Source organism: Haliotis rubra, unplaced genomic scaffold (genome assembly GCF_003918875.1).
Source record: "Haliotis rubra isolate DU_JTF1 unplaced genomic scaffold, ASM391887v1 Scf277, whole genome shotgun sequence".
Taxonomy (NCBI): domain Eukaryota; kingdom Metazoa; phylum Mollusca; class Gastropoda; order Lepetellida; family Haliotidae; genus Haliotis; species Haliotis rubra.
The window spans coordinates 239,799-266,082 of NW_025766858.1; the positions used below are offsets into that span (position 1 = coordinate 239,799).

General features: G+C 40.7%; 2 protein-coding genes across 2 annotated transcripts in view; one reads left to right on the plus strand and one right to left on the minus strand.

Annotated features, from left to right (window-relative positions):
• LOC124280949 (cilia- and flagella-associated protein 74-like) overlaps positions 1-4,587 on the plus strand; it is a 55,950-nt gene extending 51,363 nt beyond the window's left edge. The window contains 3 exon segments of the mRNA XM_046716955.1: positions 1,925-1,993; positions 2,421-2,486; positions 3,626-4,587. Of these exon segments, the coding sequence (XP_046572911.1) occupies positions 1,925-1,993; positions 2,421-2,486; positions 3,626-3,724 (234 nt within the window). The 3' untranslated portion in view covers positions 3,725-4,587.
• Positions 4,588-5,435: 848 nt separating this feature from the next.
• On the minus strand, positions 5,436-24,954 carry LOC124280950 (phenylalanine--tRNA ligase beta subunit-like). Its single transcript, XM_046716956.1, is given in 20 exon segments — positions 5,436-8,601; positions 10,934-11,086; positions 12,062-12,179; positions 12,532-12,624; positions 14,797-14,978; positions 15,728-15,754; positions 15,757-15,833; positions 16,066-16,127; positions 16,536-16,587; positions 16,918-17,050; positions 17,398-17,506; positions 18,964-19,114; positions 19,488-19,543; positions 20,157-20,216; positions 20,840-20,912; positions 21,416-21,472; positions 22,227-22,324; positions 23,749-23,804; positions 24,791-24,821; positions 24,824-24,954. Coding segments are annotated over 20 exon segments (1,767 nt in total). The 5' UTR covers positions 24,851-24,954; the 3' UTR covers positions 5,436-8,449.
• Between the last annotated feature and the right edge of the window lie 1,330 nt (positions 24,955-26,284).

The window sequence follows — 26,284 nt, forward strand, 5'->3', positions numbered from 1 at the left end:
AAAAGCACATTTAACCTGCACACTTACATGCATGACCACAGAGCAGCAATCATCCCTTACATGATGAATTTTCTTATTTCAGTTCCATGTTTAAATAGTATGTACACTACATTGTTACAACATTTCAGTTTTCCATTTTATGAAAGTTGGGGACCGTTCATAATTTTTGGCTTTGGGGAATGATGATTTTAATGGGGATCAGCCATTTTGTTCTGGTTAGGTTTGGGGAGGGGGTGTGTGATCAATGTTGTACACATGTACCAGGGGGGTGTTATTGATTTTATACATGACATGTGGGGGTGGGGTGGGGTGTCATTACTTTGTACATAAATTTTAGGGGGGTAATTCACATTGTACATGCTTCTCCCAAAAAATCATCATCACTTCCTCCTACCTATGAATTATAAACGGTCCTTAAAGGCGATGCTCATGGTAGACATCTATCACTACTGTGGCACCCATGAGCCAGCACCTTGTGCTGATACACCAAGTGTTTTGATATGGGTGACCCAGGATTCAAACCCATGGTCAGCAGATCCTGGTACATCAAGTAACACTATCCTTCACAAAGTATTACAGGATCTTAGACAGTCGAACAAATGAAATAACTGACACATTGAGCCGAGCTGCCTTATCTCTCTGCTGTGCTGTAATAGCAATTTCATCACTATATGGCTGAAATACTGCCGATGTGACTAGAAATCTTAAGTCACTCACTCGATATTAGCAATTTCAATATTGAAGCACCAAATTGATTTGGTTTGATAGGGAGCATCACAGAGATATGGTTACCATAGGAACACACAGCCACATGACACTTCCACATTGTCTCACTGTTGTTCAGTGTTTTTCTCTGTTCTGCATCTTGTCGAAGAGAGCAGTCTTCCAGTAGAACTGCATTGTCAGTTAGCCAGTGTATTGTATCTCCATTATCTGCAGCATGATGAATACCCTGGACGTATTGCCATGATAGCTTTTGGGATGGGAAATGAAGGTTCAAAGTGTATCACAATTTATTACCTACGAGGGTGAACATATGGGGGGTTCATATTTTTCATACAATGCCCTAGGGCAAAATGTCACTTTGTCATGGTGACGTGACGTCATGAACAATGCGATGACGTCATGTTTCTTCTGTGACGTTGCGTTCTACATGTGGCGACAGCGGGTAGACAGCCTATGTTTGCAAGTACATTTGGGTTATTTTCCTCAGTTTGACAACTTCGGCAATAAACAGTATATACTATTCGTGCCCATGTCATACTTTGTTTACGACACGAGTGCCTAAATGTTGGTATTTCCCGAGCGAGAGCGACTCATATAATATCCTCCATGTTATGTAGCTATGATATATTGTACAACTTCAAATTCTGAATTCCGAAGCAATCTGAAACATCATTGCACGAACTGAAGTTCTTAAATAGAATAACACAGATGCTTGCGATAATGTTTACTCAATATTCATTCATTAGCTATTGATGGGAAGTCAAGAACACTTCAAACTTTCATGCACATGCACACAAAGGAGGTAATTGAGAATTAACCTCTTATCATTGCAGACATTTTGGAATTACAGAAATTTTGAAGGTTTTTTGGCAAGAGTATAACTGAACATTGATAAGAATTTCACATCGACTGAAACTGAGCCATAAAAATCAATATTGTCATACATATCGTGGAAAAAATGAACTTCAACAAACTGAAATACTACCAACCCTTAACAGTTTTGTTTTGAGTCTGGTTTGACTGACATGTTGCTTGGGATATTGATATTTCATCTCCATTGTACACAGAAAACATCTTTGTGGGTAACATTATAAGAGCTTTCTGATGAGAATGACGTTATCAAGACCTTGCATGTGTAAATGGCAGTTTTGCTGTTGCCAAGAACAGCTGCATCATCATATGTATCTATGTGTTCCAGAATGGAGAGTTTCAGATCGAGAACCTGCAGTTGTTACAGGCTAAAGGATTCAACATGGACCCTCAGAGGGTCAGTCAACTTCATTGCTGAGAGCAATATACTTTCTCCTTTCAATGATGAGCTTATCCTGAAGTTTTAAAAAAAGAAGTATATTATTTTAGCGCCATGATTGAAAATAACATGTTTTCTATGTGAAATGTATGAAAGCGAAAACCTGAAAGAACCAATTTAATGTTTCAATTTACAGATCAGGTTTTCTCAAAAGAACTATTGAATTATTTGTTGTTACATAAATAGAAACACAAACATGTCGAAATAGCACTAGTTTTGCTATGAACTGTAAGACTACTTAAACAGATCTACATGACACTACTGAATGGAAGTAATGGTTCAACAACACTTATTGCATACAGTTTGCATGATTTTCTCCTCAAGGTTGAAAGATGTATTTTTGCAGGTAAGACAGAGTTTAAGTTCTAATGTTTTGTTTCAACAGGGAATGATAGAAGCTGGCACCAGAAAGCCCATCACTATAACATGGACACCACCATCAGGATATGATGTAGGTAGAAGAGACATGGCGGCCATTGAAACACAAATGGGTTATTTTTTGCCACAATATATGTCAAGTGCTACATTTTATGTCATGAGTGAATGAGCTTAGTTTTACGCAGCACTCAGCAATATTCCAGTTATATGGCGGCAGTCTGTGTGAATAATCGAGTCTGGACCAGACAATCCGGTGATCAACAGCATGAGCATTGATCCATGCAATTGGGATATGATGACATGTGTCAACCAAGGCAGCGAGTCTGACCACCCAATCCCATTAGTCGCCTCTTTCGACAAACATGGGTTACTGAAGATCAATTCTAACCCGAATTTCATGGGTCGTATGTCATGAGTAATGACCATTCCTTGACACATGCATTAACCCCATGGGAATACCAGGTTAGGATACAAGTCCCCTGCTGCCTTTTCATGTCAAGGGAGCAACTAAAAATGACTGGGTATTCAGGCTTAGTGACTTGGTTTAAATTGTGTCACTAAACCTGGCTCCCTGGGATTTGATTATTTGCAGACCACTGTCACATACATGGACTTTTTCTGTGTGTGGAGTTCAACAAAATAAACAAATATCCTCAAAGAATAAGCATACAATACACAATGTGTCACTCGATGCATATCCAAAATCTTTGGATGATCTTTAGGGACACAGTTATATAAAGAGATTATTACACGAGCAAGAGTGTCATACAACTTATACGAAACGAGTGCATAATTTTGCATGAGTTTCGTATAAGTCGTATGACACACTTACTCAAGTGCAATAATTGCTTTATTATCCATTTTATTCATGTACATTTGTGCAGTAAAACACGGTAAGCAAGTTTGACAGCCCTGTTAATTGACGTCACATTCCATTGTTTAATGACATCACGTTCCATTGTTTAATGACGTCACAGACAAAATACAAAAACAAAATGCTAAGCAAAAGGGATATATGACCCTGGTTATTTCACCATATGGATAATAATGCTAAATATGACACTAGACATCATGAAAAGGGCAAATGTGAAGAAACAGCAAGGTTCAAAAGATGTTTCCATTAAAATAGGTTTTTCTAATTAAGTTTAATTGAGATGTCATGACTCCATGTTTATGTCACTATGTTGTTGATGACCATGTTTCTTTCTCCAGCCCACTGTCCCCACAGAAGGCTCAGTGATCATCACGTTGAAGGGGGACCTCACAGAACAGTACAAGGTCATCGTCAGGGCCATGGTCATCACAGAGTGACCAGTTCCACAGAACTGACCTCAGTCCAGAGAAACTGCATGAACATACTGAGATATGTGATGATCAACAGAAGTGTCTTCATTTGTACCTGGAATACACTTGGAAGATGTTGGAAATGACGCACCAATTATGATATGAACCAGGGATTGTTTTCTGAAACTTTGGTAAACGTCTGGAGACTGCATTACGTGATGATCAAAAGAAGGGTCTTCATTTGTACTCTACATACCAGGGAAGACTTTGGAAGTGATGGACTTTTTTCTGATACACCCTAATCTGAATGCTCATTTACTAAAACTGGCTTTCATTTGCTCTGGTAGGCCAAATTATCTATCACTACCCCAGTTTTGTCAATAGTTATGCCCAAACTGTGATTTGGTTGTGCTTCTTCAATAACCAAATCAGGTCTTTCAAAGATTAACTGTAACTTAATAGCTGTTTTTATTCTAGAATTAAAAAAATAACAGAAAACAATAAATCAACAAAATATCCTGTCCAACAATTTTTGGGGGATGGGCTGAAAAGTGAAACCTTGGGGTTTTGGGCCATGATACAAGACTATCTGAACATCATTATCCAAACAGAGACTTCAAATGCAGGATAAGAAACATGTTGACAGATTCACTGCTTGATACTTTTAACTCTTGACATCCATCCGTCGTGATTTGTGTTTATCCGTCCACAAGTGACCTGATATTCAAATACTGCAAAACTATGAAATCTTAACTGGACTTTTGACAATGTCATATCTGTGATATTTTTTTCAGTTTGGTTTGTATTTATTGTTCAAGAGAATCAACATATTGGACTATATTTCATGTTATTTTATGGACATTCCATAGCAATAAATTATTATGAGACTTTCTTGTGTACTGTGATTTCTATAAAACTGTTGGTGTATTGGAAGATTAATTACTATTATTTGTAGGTATCTGAGTAAAATTCCCCTTTTGTAATTTTTACGCCCCCGCCATATATGGCTAGGGACATATAGGGTTACCCTCCGTGTCAGTCCGTCCATCCGTCCGTCCGTACGAAACAGGGAATGTACTCTATCCACTTCTCCACAAAAAACTCTCTGTGAAATTCAATGAACTTATACAAGGGCTTTCTTGGGACTCTAATGGTGTGCATCTCATATTTTGTTTTTGTATTTTATTGTTTTTTTGTAAGGTTAGAGACATTTGAACTTAGGTACATTTTGCTGAATTTCTCTATGATGATAGTGTAATAGGGGATGAAGTCTATCCACTTCTGCACAAAAACTGCTCAGCAGAATTGAATGAACTTCTACATGTCTTTCGTAGGGACTCTAAAGGTGTGCATTTCATAATTTTTAATGCAATTTCTTAATTTTGTCACTTTTACAGATGTTTGAACTTAGTTGAATTTTGTTCTATTCAGCTTGTTCGTTCCATCCAACAGGGGGTGTATGTTATCCACTTCTCCTCAAAAACTACTTTATGGAATTCATTTAGATTACACATGTGCTTTATAGGGACTCTGAAGGTGTGCATCTCACACTCAGTGAAGGGAACTCTTCCTACAGCAGCGGGGGCATCCGTGTCCCTTGATACAATTTTTTCTTGTTGGAATTGTAAACCCTTGAGAAGAGACCATCAGGTCTTACTATCTCTCCTGATAATCCATATCAAATATGACAAATCATCCTAATTCATCTTGATTGAAAACAAAAACAAAAACGAAAACAATTGTTTCATTTTATTTATTTGTATTTCATATCATACCCATTACATGTGTCATTAAATTATAGACATGATCGCAGCATAGGAAAATATGTCGTGCCATTGAGCCCCCATTACAAAACTTTGACAGTGTTTACATGACATAATTTATGGCCCTTGGAGAATCTGAGACAAACATTTAAATAAGCAGGATATGTTGGTGAAAACACAACTGTAGCTGGAAAAGACAAAACAAAATGACATATCAAATATTTTTTACCAACAAATGGAGGGAGATATAACATCTTGAACGTAAGCTTCAGTTCTTATCCTATGATGTTGATATTGGATACCCAAAACAAATAAAATATCAACCACCAAACAGCACAATCTTGAAATAAATCAAATGTTTCATTGCCTGAGAATCAATTATTTCATCCTTCATCCTTCTGGACAATATGACACAAAATGAAGCATAGGATGATCTGACCCTGAAATGCTAGTACCGAATCATGGTCCCAGAGATCGCCTTCTATATTATGTGCCCTACAAACGCAAAAAGAGTGAGTGAGTGAGTTAATATTTAACGTCACATCGCCAATATCTCAGCCATATCGACGCAAAAAGAACGAGGACACATAGCACGAATAACTTAGTGAGAAACTAGGCACAGTTGTAATCCATTGAGTTCATGCTGGCATGGACAAAGAGACAATGAGAATCACAAATAGCCATGTCCTGAAATTTTTGTACATTTACTGTCCGTATCTTCATGTAGATAGTGATATAGGGCTGTAATGACACACCTATCACCATGCATCAAATAGGACCCTCAAGTTTCTGAGAGGTGCATCAAACATCCTTATAAAATTGGGATATTCATTTTAAATTTGGACTTCAGTTTCAGGATATATTATAACGAGGGATTTGACCTTTTAATTTTATTTCTTCTGGATTGGTGAGTTGACCAGTTTTCTTTTTGATTATTGGACCATAATTGTAGTAATATATATCCTGAAAACCTAAAAGCTGTTCAGTTTCATCCATATTTTCAAACAATAGTCAAACTACCGTGGTACGTAAGTACCATGTAAATTAAGACAACATACTGACTGACTGAGTTTGGTTTTACGCCGCTTTTAGCAATATTCCAGCAACATCATGGCGGGGGACACCAGAAATGGGCTTCACACAATGTACCCATGTGGGGATTCGAACCCGGGTCTTCGGCATGGCGAGCCAACGCTTTAACCACTAGGCTACCCCACCGCGCCTTAAGACAACATAAGTGAAGTTGGCGCGAAAGAAGCATTGAATCCACACTGCCTGTGGAGTCGTCTTGTATTCTGAGGTGGCCTAACCTTATTTGTTTATGCTCAAGTATCTACAGATAATCACTATGTGTGTTCTCCTTTATTCATTGGATGAAATTAACAACATATACCTAAAGAATTTAATGCCTCCCACCCATGTTTGTGAAATATTTGAATGAAAAGCTGATAAGTTTCTTGCGGCACAATATGCATTCTAAGTTGAATATGTGCCTCATTGTTGGTTGTCTCTCTGCACAGAGCCACGGACAACAATATTGCAGCTATATTTCAGAGTCCAGCAGACAATCAAGTACTGACAGACTAGTGGTCGATAGAATGAGCACTGTTCTACTGTGTTGGTATGATGACAAACAATTAACCAAGTCACAAAGTTTGAGCACTGATTTATTTTGCCTCCTTGTGTGACAAGCATAGCTTCTGTGCAGCTCTTAAAACCTGAAATCAACTGAAGAGAATCCTTTATAGTGTGAGCTACCATTGCAGGATCAACTGCAAGCTTGTCCAGGTGTCGAAGATAACTTTTGTTGTTAGTCCTGCGACGAATGTATAAAGCCTGACTTCACGATGAGGTCACATGACTAGTAGCATCCATCCAGTACATCCATGAAACCTTGTAGTCACCAAAGTGCAAGAAAGATCATGACAGATTGACTTAACCAAAGCGGTCTGCAACTTTAGACAATTGTCTGACGCTCAGATCTGCTTAAATGTCTTTGTTTTGCTAATAGATCTCCTCATGTTAACCTTAAGCTTGACTGGAAATAATGTCAGCTTCACATTCAACTGTTTTTGAAACAGATTGTCATAATTGGACTACAAATGGTCTTAACAGTGACACCCATGATCTCAATCTTTTACCCTGTAAAATGCTTCAGAGGACGTAAAATCTCTGTGATTACATCTGAAGCTGCTTCAGGTGACCCTTGGCCACACTGAGTGAGTGAGTTTTAGTTTTACGCCGCTTTAGCAATATTCCAGCAATATCACGGCAGGGGACACCTGAAATGGGCTTCACACAATGTGCCCATGTGGGAAATTGAACCCGGGTCTTCGGTGTGACAAGTGAACGATTTAACCACTAGGCTACCCCACCTGTTCCACACTGACCACCCTATGTAAATGTACTTCTTAAACCAATAAATAGTATGACTGTTTTCAAAATTGATTTTCTTTAATTTCTTAACCATCCTTTTTCAGAATTTTCAGCTTGAACAAAAGTTAACCAATGCTGGACCAACATCCTTCAGATGTAGATTCCCATGTCGTCAGAAACAAACAAAATTATCTGTGACAAAGGCTATATCATGTACATTCAGTAAAGACTCTTTAAGCTCATCTTTATCATCATGATCAGATATTCTTTCTAAATGATTTGCTCACTTGTACAAAATACGCCGAAATCTTGATGCTGAATTTTCGAGAATTTACCGGATGTGACCTCCTGTGACGATGAAGTCATTTTCACACAAAATGGTGTCTGAGTAAAGGATCTGACATTAATGAGATAAGCATGTCACAGTCAGAAAGGTCCCTGATGGCAGTGGAACTTCATGAGAGATCCCAAAAGTAATGCACATTATAAACTGTGGCCACCATGAGGCCATTAGTTAGCTTAGTTACTCAGTTGTGAAGAAAGTGATTTTTTTTTATTATATAGAAATCGTGATTTTAAACTGATCTTGACTGCATCTACAACATAATGTCTATCAGAGGAATGGCATGATGTTCAGGTCTAGCACTGCACAAGGCAAGTTCAGTTCAAACTTGGTGATAACATCTGGGTGAAGCACTCCAAACTTTCCAACTGACTTGCCGTTCACAAGAATCTCTGCACATCTTCCAGGGAAATATGAAGGATCTGGAATATAGAATGTATTGTTTAACGTCACACTCAGAATTATTCCTGTGACATGATGACATGCATTGTTTGTTTTGTTTGTTGTTTAATGCACACAAAGCAGTATTCCAACTCCATGGCGATGATGATGTGCAATTAGTTGCCAAGTCAGACCACCCAATCCCACTGGTTATCTTCGTGTTTCGACTCTGGCGTGATGTGGACCTACAAGTGGAGCCACCTTGAGTGTCAGTGATGTGGACAAGTGGACCCACCTTGAGTCTCTGATGTGGACCTACACGTGGACCCACCTTGAGTCTCAGTGATGTGGACCTACACGTGGACCCACCTTGAGTCTCAGTGATGCTGACCTACAAGTGGAGCCACCTTGAGTCTCTGATGTGGACCTACACGTGGACCCACCTTGAGTCTCAGTGATGTGGACCTACACGTGGACCCACCTTGAGTCTCAGTGATGTGGACCTACAAGTGGATCCACCTTGAGTCTCAATGATCTGGACCTAGAAGTGGACCCACCTTGAGTCTCAGTGATGTGGACCTACAAGTGGACCCACCTTGAGTCTCAGTGATGTGGACCTACAAGTGGACCCACCTTGAGTCTCAGTGATGTGGACCTACAAGTGGACCCACCTTGAGTCTCAGTGATGTGGACCTGCAAGTGGACCCACCTTGAGTTTCAGTGAGGTGGATCAACCAGCAGACCTAACTTAACCCTCGGTGATATGGACCTACAAGTGGACCCACCTTGAGCCTCAGTGGTGTGGACCAACCACTGGATCCATTTTGTGACTCAGTGACGTTGACTTATCAGTGGACCCACCATGAGTCTCAGTGATATGGACCTACAAGTGGACCCACCATGAGTCTCAATGATCTGGACCTACAAGTGGACACACCTTGAGTCTCAGTGATCTGGACCTACAAGTGGATCCACCTTGAGTCTCAGTGATCTGGACCTACAAGTGGATCCACCTTGAGTCTCAATGATCTGGACCTACAAGTGGATCCACCTTGAGTCTCAGTGATCTGGACCTACAAGTGGATCCACCTTGAGTCTCAATGATCTGGACCTACAAGTGGACCCACCTTGAGTCTCAGTGATGTGGACCTACAAGTGGATCCACCTTGAGTCTCAATGATCTGGACCTACAAGTGGATCCACCTTGTGTCTCAGTGATCTGGACCTACAAGTGGATCCACCTTGAGTCTCAATGATCTGGACCTACAAGTGGACCCACCTTGAGTCTCAGTGATCTGGACCTACAAGTGGATCCACCTTGTGTCTCAGTGATGTGGACCTACAAGTGGATCCACCTTGAGTCTCAGTGATCTGGACCTACAAGGGGAGCCACCTTGAGTCTCAATGATCTGGACCTACAAGTGGACCCACCTTGAGTCTCAGTGATCTGGACCTACAAGTGGACCCACCTTGAGTCTCAGTGATCTGGACCTACAAGTGGATCCACCTTGAGTCCCAGTGATCTGGACCTACAAGGGGAGCCACCTTGAGTCTCAATGATCTGGACCTACAAGTGGACCCACCTTGAGTCTCAGTGATGTGGACCTACAAGTGGACCCACCTTGAGTCTCAGTGATCTGGACCTACAAGTGGACCCACCTTGAGTCTCAGTGATGTGGACCTACAAGTGGACCCACCTTGAGTCTCAGTGATGTGGACCTACAAGTGGACCCACCTTGAGTCTCAGTGATGTTGACCTACAAGTGGATCCACCTTGAGTCTCAGTGATGCTGACCTACAAGTGGACCCACCTTGAGTCTCAGTGATGTGGACCTACAAGTGGACCCACCTTGAGTCTCAGTGATGTGGACCTACAAGTGGACCCACCATGAGTCTCAATGATCTGGACCTACAAGTGGACCCACCTTGAGTCTCAGTGATGTGGACCTACAAGTGGACCCACCTTGAGTGTCAGTGATGTGGACCTACAAGTGGACCTACCTTGAGTCTCAGTGATGCTGACCTACAAGTGGAGCCACCTTGAGTCTCAGTGATGTGGACCTACAAGTGGACCCACCTTGAGTCTCAGTGATGTGGACCTACAAGTGGACCCACCATGAGTCTCAGTGATATGGACCTACAAGTGGACCCACCTTGAGTCTCAGTGATGTGGACCAACCACTGGACCCACCTTGAGCCTCAGTGATGTTGTAATTGTGAATTCATAATGCGCCTTTGCCACGTAAAAGCACTAACACACAATCTGATTATTATTACCCCGGATAACCCAAGCTGTCTATGAGGTGCTAGAAAGTTAATAGTCACATGACTTATCCCACCGTGTACCCATTTCTGCCTTAATAATGGACCTACCTTGAGCCTCAGTGATGTGGTAGCCAGTCTTGGCATCTCTTGGAACCTCCAGCAGTTGCATCACTCTGTCCAGGAGTCCATGGATGACCTCAAATCCTGCAGTCTTGTTGTAGTTGACAGCACAGAGGCGTCTCTCGTTCCTAGCACCAACATCTGACAAAACATAAGGTTGTCATAAATCATTTAGTCAATGAATTGTCCATATTGCAGTCTACAATTTATCAGTGACATCACAGCAGCCAGTGGTCTGGTGAGGTAAAGCAGTGCCAAACAATGTTGAAGACACAATAATGAAATCTGGTTAGCATTCAGCAATATTACAGCTATATGGCGGTAGTCTGTAAATAATTGAGTCTGGACTAGACAATCCAATGATCAACAGCATTAGCATCGATCTACACAAATGGGATACGATGTCAGCAAGCCTGACCACTTGATCCCATTAGTCGCCCCTACGACAAGCATGGGTTGCTGAAGACCCAGAGCTCCAGATAAGATTTAGCTCATATGGGTACTGCACCCACTGTATTTTGTTGGAGTGGGTATTATGAATGTTGAGTGGGTATTTCATTTTCCGTTACCCACTGCTTTCAAATATGTGCGTATTTCAGTCATTTTACTCACCTAAGTATATGCCATTGAGTAAGTTTACTAAGCAGGTATGTTCTGCCTTATGTCATACCTAATCAAAACCAACTTAAATATAATGGAAATGATTTCATAAAAAATCACTGATCCTCTACTGACAGTACAACACTTGTCCTATACTAACAGTACAACTGGATAGCAATCGATGTCTTTTTCATTACGCAAGCAATTTTTGTAAGCATATTCCGGACGCATTTGTTTTAAACTTTCTGCGTATCTAACATTTTAAATGCGTAATTGGTACGCAACAATTATTTTTCAATGCGTAATTCTATGCGTATTTTACCCGGATACGCAGCTTATCTGGGCCTCTGAGACCAATTCTAACCAGGATCTTCACGGTCTAAAATGATGTGAGACTGATGGTCTGATACCGATGTAGCCTGTCATTAACATCTAATATTCAGCTAATCAGGGCCTGAGACCAACAGACTTTGATGAGTCAACATATCAAGTCAAAGCAATAATGAAACAACTTACCTGTTTGTGAGTCCTTGAGAACTACATCTGAGATCTCAAACAGTCGGAGAGGCAACGGCATATTTTTGTTGTAGTAAACTGTCTTCAGAATACCAGGAAGAAGAGTTGTCCTGGCAACCTGTTGAGATAACCACATCTTGCATAAACAGAACTGGTCACTGTGAACAGAAGCTGAAGCTTTGAAGAACTCTGGATTCCTTTGTGAAATACATTATGGTTTACCAAAACTTCAGGTCCTGTTGTTCTTAGATTAAAACAGTGCATTATTAAAATGGGTATTTTCTTTTCTTACAACAAAATACCTAAAAGAATAAAGGTAGAACTATTACATTCCAATAATAGAATAACGGAGTATACACCTGCCGCTGTACAATAGTATAGTGTTACATTCTATCACAATTCCATTGCAAAAGTAAATATGCCATAAGATCTCCCCTGGTGAGACCGAGTGCCTGAGGCTTTTTAAGTACCTGGAACTCAAGTGTCTTGGGGTTCGCGATGTGCACAGCAGGGACATCTTCAATCTTCCGACACATCTTCTCTGACAAATCATCCCGGGAACACTGAATACAGAAGCAGTTTCATACATAATTGTACCATTGTACATGTACATTCATACTCAAAATACAAGTGAGGTCCAATTTTTTTTAAATTTGCTCAATTTAAGGGAGGCAATCTGGATTTCCTGAATCCTAAAATTACAACCATGACAAAGGGAGGGAACTGAAAGGAAAAAATTGCAGTGACTTTATTAACTGAACAAATGGTGCCTCATAGTTCCAGATGAACATTATGGAACCAGACCAGCATTTGCAATTTTGACAAGACTGATGTTCTTCATGTCAGACACAAATGCCTCCACAATGAGTGGGTGAGTGGGTGAATGGGTGAATGGATGAATGGTGAGAGGATGAGCGGGTGAATGGATGAGAGGATGAATGGGTGAGTGGGTAAATGGATGGATGGGTGAGTGGATGAGTTGGTGAATGGATGAATGGGTGAATTGGTGAGTGGATGAAAGGATCAGTGGGTGAATGAATGAGTTGGTGAATGAATGAGAGGGTGAGTGGATGAGAGGAGTGGATGAGAGGAGGAGTGGGTGCATGGATGTGTGGGTGAAAGGATCAGTGGGTGAATGAATGAGTGGGTGAATGGATGAATGGATGAATGAATAAGTGGATGAATGAATAAGTGGGTGAATGGGTGAGTGGATGAATGAATGAGTGGGTGAATGGATAAATGGGTGAGTGGATGAATGAATAAGTGGGTGAATGGATGAATGAATGAGTGGGTGAATGGATGAATGAATGAGTGGGTGAATGGATAAATGGGTGAGTGGATGAATGAATGAGTGGGTGATTGGATGAATGAATAAGTGGATGAATGAATAAGTGGGTGAATGGATGAATGGGTGGATGAATGAATAAGTGGATGAATGAATAAGTGGGTGAATGGGTGAGTGGTTGAATGGGGTGAATGAATGAGTGGGTGAGTGGATGAATGAATAAGTGGGTGAATGGGTGAGTGGTTGAATGGGGTGAGTGGGTGAATGAATGAATGGGTGAGTGGGTGGGTGAGAAGATGAGTGGGTGAATGAATGAATGGATGAATGGGTGAGTGAATGAGAGGATGAATGGGGGAGTGAATGAATGGGTGAGCATATGACTGGATGAATGGGTGGATGAGTGAGTGGATGAATGGGTGAGGGGATGAATTGGTGAGTGGATGAATGGGTGAGTCGGTGAGTGGGTGAATGAATGAATGTATAACTGGATGAATGGGTGAGTGGATGAGTGGGTGGGTGAATGGATGGGTGAGTGGGTGAGAGGATGAGTGGGTGAGAGGATGAATGGGTGAGAGGATGAGTGGGTGAGTGGGTAGGTGAATAGATGGGTGAGTGGGTGAGAGGATGAGTGGGTAAGAGGATGAGTGGGTGAGTGGATGAATGGGTGAGAGGATGAGTGGATGAATGGGTGAGTCAGATGAATGGGTGAGTGGGTGAGTGGATGAATGGGTGAGAGGATGAGTCGGTGAATGGATGAGAGGATGAGTGGGTGAATGGATGAGTGGATGAATGGGTAAATGGGTGAGTGGGTGAATGAATGAGTGGATGAATGGGTGAGTGGGTGAATGAATGAGTGGATGAATGGGTGAGAGGATGAGTGGGTGAATGAATAAGTGGATGAATGGGTGAGTGGATGAATGGATGAGTGGGTGAATGAATGAGTAGGTGAATTTATGAATGGGTGAGTGAATGAATGAAAGGTGAGTGTATGACTGGATGAATGGGTGAGTGGACTAGTGGGTGAATGGATGAATGGGTGAGTAGGTGAATGAGTGAGTGGATGAATGGGTGAGGGGATGAGTGGGTGAGTGGATGAATGGGTGAGTGGGTGAATGAATGAGTGGATGAATGGGTGAATGGATGAATGGGTGAGAGGATGAATGGATGAGTAGGTGAGCGCATGAGTAGGTGAGGGAGTAACAGATTAATGGATGAGTGAGTAAGCAGATGAGTGGGCGAGTGAGTCAGTGAATGGAAGAGTAGATCAGTGAGCAAGTGAGTGAAGTTAAACCGAAGTAAGATCAAGCCTATGAAACTAATCAAGTGAAACCCAACAAACATCGGAATACTTTGAGGGAATCAAGATTTCCTAAATCCTAAAATTACAGATTTCAGGCAAACCAAAGGGAGGGAACTGGTGTTCTTGGTGTCTGATAGACGTCCAACTCACCAAAGCGAAAGTGAGCGCCTCCGTGAACCCTGTGGAAGCGACCTCATACCGGAGCTGGTCCGTCAACTTGTTGATAGGGTATTGATGTCCAATGGTGTTGCAGTCAGGAACGGTCATCTGCACGTTGCCGAAGCCGTATGCTATAGCCACGTCCTCGTAGATGTCACAGGCATGAATCACATGTGCAGAGAGTTAAGTTGTCATAACAGTTACAAGTCAGCATTACAAGACAGGGTCTCGTTTCAAAAAGCTATCGTAGCCCTACGACTGTCAGACCTCTTAAACTGTACCATAGACTTATGTCAGTTGTAGAGCTATGATAGCTTTGTAAAACGGGGCCCAGTTTGATAAGATTGTGTCCTGACGTCCATATTATCATTAACAATGTCTGGTTGCTCTCTGCTGGTTTTCATTGTTTGGCTTGAAAGACGTCACTATCACTGGACACATTGAGTGTTCAAGTTGATAAACTACTTTCCAACACAGTAAACTCATAACAGCCATGTCAAGATCAAACTGTATTTTCTCATGGATGTTTCCCACTAAACTTATTAATTACGGCAAGTGCTGCATGTTCTTCAAAAGACATACTGTCATTCCTTAAGTGGCTTATTTCCTTTCTATGGTAGTTGAACATTCCTTGGCATTATAGAAGCATATGCAAATCCTGAGCATTCTACAATGGCATGGCATGATGGCACAAGTGTGTGTTTGTTATGGTGGTTGCATAAATCTACTAAATAATGCTATCATACACTGGTGTTACCTTGCTGATTTCAAAAACAAGGCCACTGATTAATTTCATGACACACTTAAGACTAAATGTTGATTTGCTGATTTTCAACTTCAAATCATGTACTTGCTCAAAAGCTCTACTTTATAGATGTATTTATATCACAACAACATATATACAATAAGAGGAAAAGGATATCACTCCTCGTGGGAGGGATCTCGACCGGATGGACTTGCCATGGTCCACAACCTCACTTTCCAGGCACATCTTCGTCAACAGTCTCGCCATTTTCTCTGCTTCAAGCCTGTTACGTGAGATAACAAGTGAGGTTCAAGCTTCATTCCTTTGAGAATTTGTTTAACTCAGAACAAAAAGCTTTGTTAATTTCAACAAATGTGTGTAATGGTCAAAGTATCAGAGAAAAGGGTATATTAGAGAGATTAGAGTGAGTGAGTGAGTGGGTGGGGGTCGGATGAGGGAGGGAGGGAGGCAACGAGTCAAATATACCATCAAATCAAACAGGTGAAGACGCTTACTTTATTCCGACCCGTTTATTCGTTTCCTCGACATCAATTGTATCCTTACGATATGTCAACAACTGAAATATACAACATGCAAAATATACAACATCTGAAATGTACTGTACACAATATACAATATGTTCCTGTGTCAGTATATATTATTAATGTCTAACAGACAATAGAAAATAGCCTTGGTTGCATTTTAGTGGATGCAAGCTTGGACAATAGCCTTGGACAATAGCCTTGTTTGTATTATACAACATGTAAGCCAAGAAAAAAAGCCTTGGTTGCATTATACAAGATGTAAGCCAAGACAAAAGCCTTCATTGCATTATACTGGATGTAAGCCAAGAGAAAAGCCTTCCCTTACATCAAGTATAATGTAACAATTAATTCCAGAAATAATTCACTTCAAACTTCTATAACATTAATCAGAACTGTGTTTTTGTTGTGGCATGTGAACAAATATCATGATGAACTCTTACCGGATACTGGACCTTAGAACCATCTGGATTCACAACTTCTGCACTTTCAACTCTGAAAAATGTACAACAATGCTATCAAATTCTGAAAAGAGGACTACACTATGTTTGCTTGCTGTTAAACACCTTGAACAGCAATGTTCATGTCATACGGCCACAGCCAGTAAATGAGTCAGGACTGGAAATTCCTGAGATTGATAGAGTGAATACCGATCAATCAGGTTACCATGACAATCAACCAAGTCACCGAGTCTGAGCATCTGATCGAAGTTGCCTCCAAGGACCAGCACTGGTTGTTGATGAAGAATACCCTTATGAAGAATCCCATGGAACTATAATCTACAATGAGTAATGATAACTACAGCCACAGATCAAGACGACTTACGTGAAGGGTTCTGCACAGTATTCACTGAACATGGTGACCAGCGTGTCCAGCGTGACCTGCGCCTTGTACAGATCGGTAGCCGTTGCCTCGATGAACACATTCCGCGTGTCCAGGGTAATCCTTGTGTGGAAACCTACAGGGATGGGCAATATTAGTGAAAAACACATTCTAGATTGAAAGTTATTCTAAGTGTACAATCAATCGGAATTCTACATCCAGTCTTAATTCATCGGTTATCCAATCGAATCGTTAGAATCTCAGGTCAAGTCATTACGACACAGGTCAACGCGATACGACACTCGTGTGACGTACGAGATTAGTATGCAACTACCTATACCATGTTGGTAATAATTGTTGGGAATCGAACCTGGGTCTTCGTCATGATGAGCAAACACTTTAACCTCTAAGCTACCCCACCGCCACCTGTGCAGAGTAACAGGCATTTGTGTATAATTAACTACACAGGTCTCGGAAAATTACCATTGATGATAGGGGGCATGGAGAGCACTACGTTGTTTTGGTCGTAGATGATGGGGTAGACAGGAGAGTCTCGGATGATGGGGAGATAACCCTTCAAGTGACTGTCAGCCTGAAACAACAACACTTGTAAAATATAGATATTTTTTATATTTGTATACTTATGCAGCATTACTCCTAAATGCATTTACTGCTTTCCTGCAACAAGACAAAGCTGTGCGATGGAAACGTTGAAGAGAAGTATTCCAACTAAGCGAGCCGCCATATTGCCATCGCACTGGGCCCACATGACCCAGAATGTGCTGACATTGCATATCTTCACATTACTGCTTGTCACTAGTCTGACAGGCCTTGTGATTTTTCTTGGATTAAAGTAATGCAGGATAAGGTAAAAAATCTAGTGTTTACAAAAGGATCGACACTCATGCTGTTGATCACTGGATTATTTAGAGACCACAACAACATAGCTGGAATATTGCTGAGTGACACGTTAAACAACAAACAAACAATGCAAAATCTTCAGCATTGATGTGAAATAATTATCAATCTCATTTCTATCAGATCTTCATTCTCAATACTGCTAAACAAAGATTTGAGGACATCCAAATATGGGTAACCAATCAGCTGACCAATCAGATCATCGTTTTCTAGAATAGGAAATTGTGATTTGAGAATGTGATTTCTAATCATGCAACCTCAAAAAAGAATAACATGAGGTGTTGGCTTTTATGAACTTCTTGTTCGTCATTTCATTGGTCTGCAAACAATTGGGAAAGGTTGACATGTCCAGCAATTGAAGATCTTGAGATCTTGGTTTAGCAGTAGCAAGAACAAAGATCTGATTTTAGTGGGCTGGTTTGAAGATTATGCATCAGTCATTTTTAAGTCAAAGAAACATATATATTGGAAAGCTGTAGCCATTGCTCATGTCATAGCCACCTCTGTAAAGCATGGGGCCTGTAAGTCTTGCGAGGCGTTACTTTCGGTACTGTTGTCACAGCTGTTGACACTCACAATAGTTGACTAATTTGGGGATGGTTAGATCAGAAATTTGTTATGCCTGCAAAGATTATCAGTTCCTTACTGTCAACTGACAACCATGACACCATCAGATAATGTATAAAACGTTGTTTGTCACCGGAAGTGACAGGTCTCACTTAGTGCCGTGACCTACTTACGGGCCCTATTGTTTTCAAGGGAGGGAGTGAGTGAGTGAGTGAGTGAGTATGGTTTTACGCCGTTTTTAGCAATATTCCAGCAATATCACGGTGGGGGACACCAGAAATGGGCTTCACACATTGTGCCCATGTGGGGAATCGAACACGGGTCTTTGGTGTGACGAGCGAACGCTTTAGCCACTAGACTACCCCACCGCCCCTGTTTTCAAGGGAACTGTTCCAACAAAATCATGGGGTGTGATGATAGAGGACATATATCAACTGCTTTAAATTTGTTTTGAAAATAAAAAAAGTACACACCAACATAACAGTACACAAAAGCTGAGAACATATGACCTCCATACCTGCCAACAAGGGTCAAGGTCAAGTATAAGAGAAATGTTCCGCTCACCGATAATGTTTCCATTATTTCTGGGGCTGTCATTTCCTTTTCCTGGTTCAGGATCCGGAACTTGATCTCTGATGGAGGTTTGGCATTGTAGGTGAAGGGTCCCTGGATAGTGTCAAGGTCATGTGTTCCTATAGCAACCAGAGTTCTTCTCCTGGAAATGAAATATGGGAAGAAATTGTTTGAGAATGTCAGCTACGCTGAAACGTAGGTCAAATAATCAAACTGAGTGAGTGAGTGAGTGAGTGAGTGAGTGAGTGAGTGAGTGAGTGAGTGAGTGAGTGAGTGAGTGAGTGAGTGAGTGAGTGAGTGAGTGAGTGAGTGAGTGAGTGAGTGAGTGAGTGAGTGAGTGAGTGAGTGAGTGAAGTTTTATGTCGCTTTTAGCAGGGAACACCAGAAATGAGCTTCACACATTGTACCCATGTGGGGAATCGAACCCAGATCTTTGGCGTGATGAACAAATGCTTTAACCACTACCCCACCTCTCCTCAAGCTTAACAACACAGGATATCAACGGATGAACTAACCTGCATAGGTTTTGATGAAGTTTCTCCTGGAGGTCGATGAAGTTTCTGTACCTCTCCTGTAACGATACAGCAGATTGCTAAGTGAGTCGCATGAACCATTACCATGTGTTTGTTCATATGTTTACTGACTGACTGACTGAGTTTAGTTTCACGCCACTTTTAGCAATATTCCAGCAACATCACGGCAGGGGACACCTGAAATGGGCTTCACACATTGTACCCATGTGGGGATTCGAACCCGGGTCTTCAGAGTGACGAGCGGACGCCTTAACCACTAGGCTACCCCACCGCCCCCTTTCATATGTTTAAGAATGCTCAGCGGCTTGTGTCTGGACCTTCCAATCCAGTGATTGATGTTGTAAGCAGTGTGGATCACTCTCGGGGATGGGCAACGCAATCATCTCACCACTTTTTGTATTAGGATGACTCTTACAAAAAGCATAGGTTTGAATGACTAATTCGAACCAAGAAGTCTTCTCTTAGGGTCAAGTACAACATGAAATCCTTCAAGCCACAGGAATTTCTTTGGTAAATTAGGCCTATTGTCCCAGTACTCCCCATTTATTTATCGGGGACATTTAACCAAGTGTCCAGCTTGAATGTAATCTTTGATGATTATGTAAAAAAAAGAAGATGTATCATTTTCAAGCAACCCTTAGACACACTTACTGGTGTGAATTTAATGTTTCTCAGAGTGGCTGCCACAGCATATGGTCGAATTTTAGCAGTCTGTAATAGAACAAATGAATGAAGCTGGATTGAGTTGCTGCAATACATCGACAAAACATCATGACTGACAACATAAAACTAGCAAAAAACAATCAGAGATGGAGATTCAAAATGTCCAGCTATGATATTGACAAAATTACCACGATCCAGAGAGATCTGGAATTCATACTAATGACCAGAGTGAGTTTAGTTCTACGCTGCACTCAGCAATATTCCAGTTACATGGAGTCCATCTGTAAATAATAGTCCGAACTTGACAATCCAGTGCTCAACAGCATGAGCATCGATCCATGCAATTGGGACACGATGACATGTGTCAACCAAGTCAGCGAGACTGACCACTCAGATTCCCGTTAGTCGCCTCTTACGACAAGCATGGGTTACTGAAGAACAATTCTAACCCGGATCTTCACGGGTAATGACTTGAGGATCATGGTACCAGGGGAACACAACTTGCCATGACTGCAGGGGCCTTGTTCCCATTTTCACTTCCCCACAGTAAGGAGAAATTTTATTCCAAAGTGGGAATTTTTAGAGACTTTTGCTGTAGTCTGAACATTGACCCCTGAGAAAGCCTAGATAACCCCTTAACTAATAATACAACTGCCAACATGTGTACATACATCAGGTAATATAATCAGCTGCTGCATCGAGCCGCTAGAGGGAGCCACTGCCTTGTATCGGGGGGCTTTCATCCTGAAAATATATGTCACCATTTGAGCCAGCGCTTCCATTGAACTCTTAAAAATATAGTTTTGTCACAAATAAGGATGTTGATGGCAAGTTATTAACCTTCAAGCAACCAAGCAAGCATTATTCTTGGTTAGAATAAAAGGCCACTTTGTGTGTTATTTCACAATCTTACTTGCAATATTTTTAATGTCATACATTTCAGTCAAAGTAATACTCATAACTACCCCTATTTTGAGAAAGGTGACAGTTAATACTTATAATCACAACAATGACTGACTGACTGACTGACTGAGTTTGGTTTTACGCCGCTTTTAGCAATATTCCAGCAACAACACGGCGGGGGACACCAGAAATGGGCTTCACACATTGTACCCATGTGGGGATTCGAACCCGGGTCTTCGGCGTGACGAGCCAACGCTTTAACCACTAGGCTACCCCACCGCCCCATCACAACAATGAATATATACGACTAAACAATCTATCAGAAGCAGCACCAAGCTACCTACTTCTCCAGGAACACCTGTAGTCCCCGAACTAGCCCCTCAAGACACAGCAAGTCATATCTGAAAACAAGATCATCATCTGGTCAATATTTCAAAGACATTTATACATAAACTGCAAGTGATTCTGTGACACTTTCTCTGCTAACCAAGCAATTTTCTTTTCATTTATATTTCTACTGACATTTGCTCCTGCTTATAACTCCACAGAGTAACAAATATTGAATTCAATTTTAATATATTTTCCTGGTCAGATACTGTACCGATATTTGATAACCAACAAGCTTTGATTGAACAAAAAAAGCCAACTTAGGACCTGATTTGCATTCTAATACAAAACTGATACTTTTAGAAAACTGTAAACTGATGAATCAGGCAAGTTTGGTAGACACTGGTTGATAGCACAGCCTCATGTCAGCTAAACCCTGTCTGACATTAACCTAATTCCCAACACAGATCATACCCTGAATGTTAACACTGTGGCTCAACATGCAATATTAACATGATATGTGATGTTGGCGAATCATAATCCCCCTTCCCTCCATCATTAATTCTCTCCTTAATTAAATGTCACCCTCAGCAGTATTCCAGATAAGTTGGCCTGTAAATAACCGAGTCTGGATCAGACTACAGTGGACAATGATTCCCGCCACTGGGGTATGATGGCAAGCAATCAACCAAGCCTGGCCACCCAAATCCATTAACTCTCCTCTCACCACCAGTACAGGTTGCCGGGGACCAATTCTCTGACCCTGAATCCCCATAAAGGCCCCTTTCGTGATAACCAGCTTGTAAACCAGACAATGTATCCCTGTACCTGTTAGCGGGCACCTCCACTTTGTACTCCACCGCATCCGATGCTCCAGACGCCTTCTCCTTCCCTTGCTCTCGTTCAATCTGCTCCTTCTCACTTGTCTGTCACAAGAAGGGATTCCATGTATCAGTGTTCACGAATGGTGTTTCAAAGTAACAGGATATTGGGTCCTGCAAGTTTCAGATGCCTGTCTGACCCATTGACTGACTGACTGACTGAGTTTGGTTTTACGCCGCTTTTAGCAATATTTCAGCAACATCACGGCGGGGGACACCAGAAATGGGCTTCACACACTGTACCCATGTGGGGATTCGAACCCGGTTCTTCGGCATGACGAGCCAACGCTTAACCACTAGGCTACCCCACCGCCCCCTGACCCATTGAAAATTCACAGGACCCACAGAATGAAATTAAACACACATTTCAGATTGAACATTTCTTATAATTGGCATTGAAATTATTAACAAACATAAGATTTATAAACAGCAAACAAGTGTCACATGTCACATATAACAACTTCAGTCAAAGTCATTGTGAAACAAACAGTCAGACACTGGGGCTGGTGGGTTTTAGACTTCTATCAGACCGTTGGCGAATCTGCCGGATTTGTGAGAGGGTCAGACGCTATTCGTGAACACGGATGTATTATGTCTCTTCAGATCAAACAACATAACACACCAACTAAGTTATCCCCAATATATAACATGGACAAAAAATTGTTTCATGGTCATATTTATTCATGATAATTGCAAAGATTATTATAAAACATTTCAGTTTCAGTTTTATATAAATTAACTTTCACTCTTCACTTAATCATGTTAACACAACTGTCAACAAATATTCAAGCTATGTAGCATGTAAATAATTGATTTTGAACCAGACAAACCTTGATTACTGTCATGATCCACATCATCAAGCTATCAATTGCAAACAAGTCCCCAAGCCTGACCTTGATACAATATGTTGCCTTGTATACTGATAGTTGCTTGGGACCTATTCAAACCATGATTCCATTTGGCAACTCTCTAAGGTTGACCAGAAAGTTATTCTGTATTTTGGGGATATTTTTTTCACGTATAGAAGAAAATCTACAGAATTCATTAACAAACCAATTCTACCGTTTGTAAGTGGAAATATCTGATCTCTGACAAACAACACTGTCAAACAAATGTATATGCTCCAAAGTTATACTTTTGGGTACAGATGTAGTACAGTATGTTAAATAACTGCCCAAGAACATAAATAAAAGTGCAGCATTATTTAATCCATATTCAATTTTTCAATTTTGAGACACAGAAATCAAACATTCCTGTCTAAATGCTACACTTGTGCACACTGACAATCTGCCTTCAGGGAGATCTTGTATTGGTGATTTTAATGCGATTTCAATTTCATATTTCATCAGAAATGTAATTTCTATGTATACTGGAGACAATGTATAACATTCGGAAGATGAAATCAATAAACATAACTTAATTAACATTGACAGGTTACAGACTGGAACTGAAACAGCAGAATTACTTACCACTTCATCAAGTTCGATACCAAATTCAAAACAAAGCTCATCAAACTCCTCATCAGCTGAAAATACAAGGACAATTTGTTATGTGTAAAATCTGTAAAGACGTGAAGTGATGAATGATTTTTGGACCACATGAACACTATCTATCACCATGAACAGTAGAATTTCATCACTTTAACAAAGTTTAAGAGTGCCCTTGTATTTCATAACATTGTTATCACTATTCAGACTCGTGATGATATGGTTTAGAATTCATCTTCAGCAAACCATGTTTGTTATAAGATGGGACAAACACGACTGGGTGGTCAGACGAGCTGACTTGGTTGACACATGTCATCATATCCCAAGTCGTAGATCGATGCTCATGATGTCAATCACTGGACTGACTGACTGAGTTTGGTTTTACGCCGCTTTTAGCAATATTCCAGCAACATCACGGCGGGCGACACCAGAAATGGGCTTCACACATTGTGCCCATGTGGGGATTTGAACCCGGGTCTTCGGCGTGACGGGCCAACGCTTTAACCATTAGGCTACCCCACCGCCCCCCTGTCAATCACTGGACTATCTAGTTGCGACTTGATTGTGGTGTTAAAGAACAAACATATTACTATTCAGGTAAATTGTAACTTTTAATTATTGACAGCACACATATTGATACTGCTTCTGAAGAGGACTGTGCTTTACTGTCTGCTAATTCCCCTGAGACTTGGTCTTTGCAAGGCTCAGCCTAAAGTTTCTACTGATTCGAAAGAGTGATGTGCTTGTTGAAAAGCATATGTTAGCTGTAACACTCAGTTTAACACTTAGATTCCCCCAGTTCATTCACTGCACATTCCACAAAACCATAATTGTAATCTGTAATTACCGTCCTTCTTCTGTAAACAGTGACAAGATCAGAGGCTACCTACTGCAAAACGTTACATCTTGATGTCATCAAACAGATCACAACATATTGATGATAGTTGATACACCAAAATTGAAATAATCAACAGCCAACAGCAGACCACGCCTTCTGTTACGGCTATAAATCAAAATCGCTTACTGTACGTTCTCCCAAGCGCTTTGAAGAGCTCATCTCTCTCTGGACCGATATCGTCGGCATGATCGACTTGGTTGTTGTGTCAACTATTCGTCTGCAATACTTATCCGGAAAGGTTCTAGCCCTGTTTACCGGCTGATGAAACGTGCGACCAGTGAAATAGTTTTTTATTACCCACGTTGAAAACATCCAGCATTATCAGCTTTTTGTGTTAGTAATGAATGGCTTAAAAATCGCAGATATATTGGTTAACACAGTAATATACCAGTTTTGTGGGAAACATAGTGGTACTAAACAATGTGTTAAATAAGCAACAATTATTGTCTCTTGAAACTGCAGTTTGGGGATACAATTACAGGAGGAGCAATACAAATGAACACCGGTAGAAATTATATTACCTCCATTACAAGAAACAGTTGAGAAGAGTGGTTTCCCTTTGTCAATCTCACGCAATGGCTTTGAAATGCTCTGAAAGTTGAGTTCTTGTCAGATAAGCCCAATGCAACTTAATTCACGCAATCTGATACTTATTTGGCTGCGCACTTCGTTCTTTTATCTATTTATTTTTACGGTACGCAGAAAATGCCATGTAGGCATCTGAGTATAAAAGAAATGAGTGTAAAAGTATATATCAAAGGTAAATACCGGGAATAAAATAATGTTTCCTGTGTAAATGTTTAAAAATGTAACAGGTCATGTCAGGCGGAAAAGCTAAATAAAGTGTACTGAAGGTATGGGCGTGTGCGTGCGTGCGTGTGCGTCCGTGTGATTGATTATTGAGAGAACTGTTGTTAGATCCCATTATCTCTACTGCAAAAATTTGTTAGAAAAATAAAAGTTGTGGTTATCTAAATTTATGTACAAATGAGCTGATCTAGTGTGCAAAATAGTTTCCAAATTTTGTTAGCCAGTCGGGCTAGCTATGCCTGAAAGTTACTTGCCCACAAAATAATTCACTAGCCCGAAATTCGAATGTAGAAACTAAGCAAAAGATTACAATAATAGATGAGAATAAGATATTGTCGGCATGACACAGGTTTCACCATTAGTCTACACTTTGAATGGGTAGTATATATATACTACCCATCAAAAGTGTAGATTAATATGATTATTAGTTGGAGATTTACGTACGCTTTCCGATATAATGCGTATTTCGGCTTCAAAACTCCATCTCACGTTTTTGAATGACCTTCAAATTAAAAAAAAGAAAATTCTCATGTATTTACGTTAATAAATATTATGCATCGGGAACAAAATCTATATAGTATGATCACCAAAACTTCGCAATATACCATGTAATTGCTAATGTACATGTATTGTATATATGTTGCAGAACGCACATGCAAGAGAACGTATATAGGTACTGTAATGGGTACAGGTGCCTTATTTCCACTGAACATGTATTTTTATTATTGGGTCATGCACGTTAGAGTGTTAAATTTAACTATCATTTGTTGTTATTAAGCAGTATTTCTCTCTCTCTCTTCCTTTGAAACT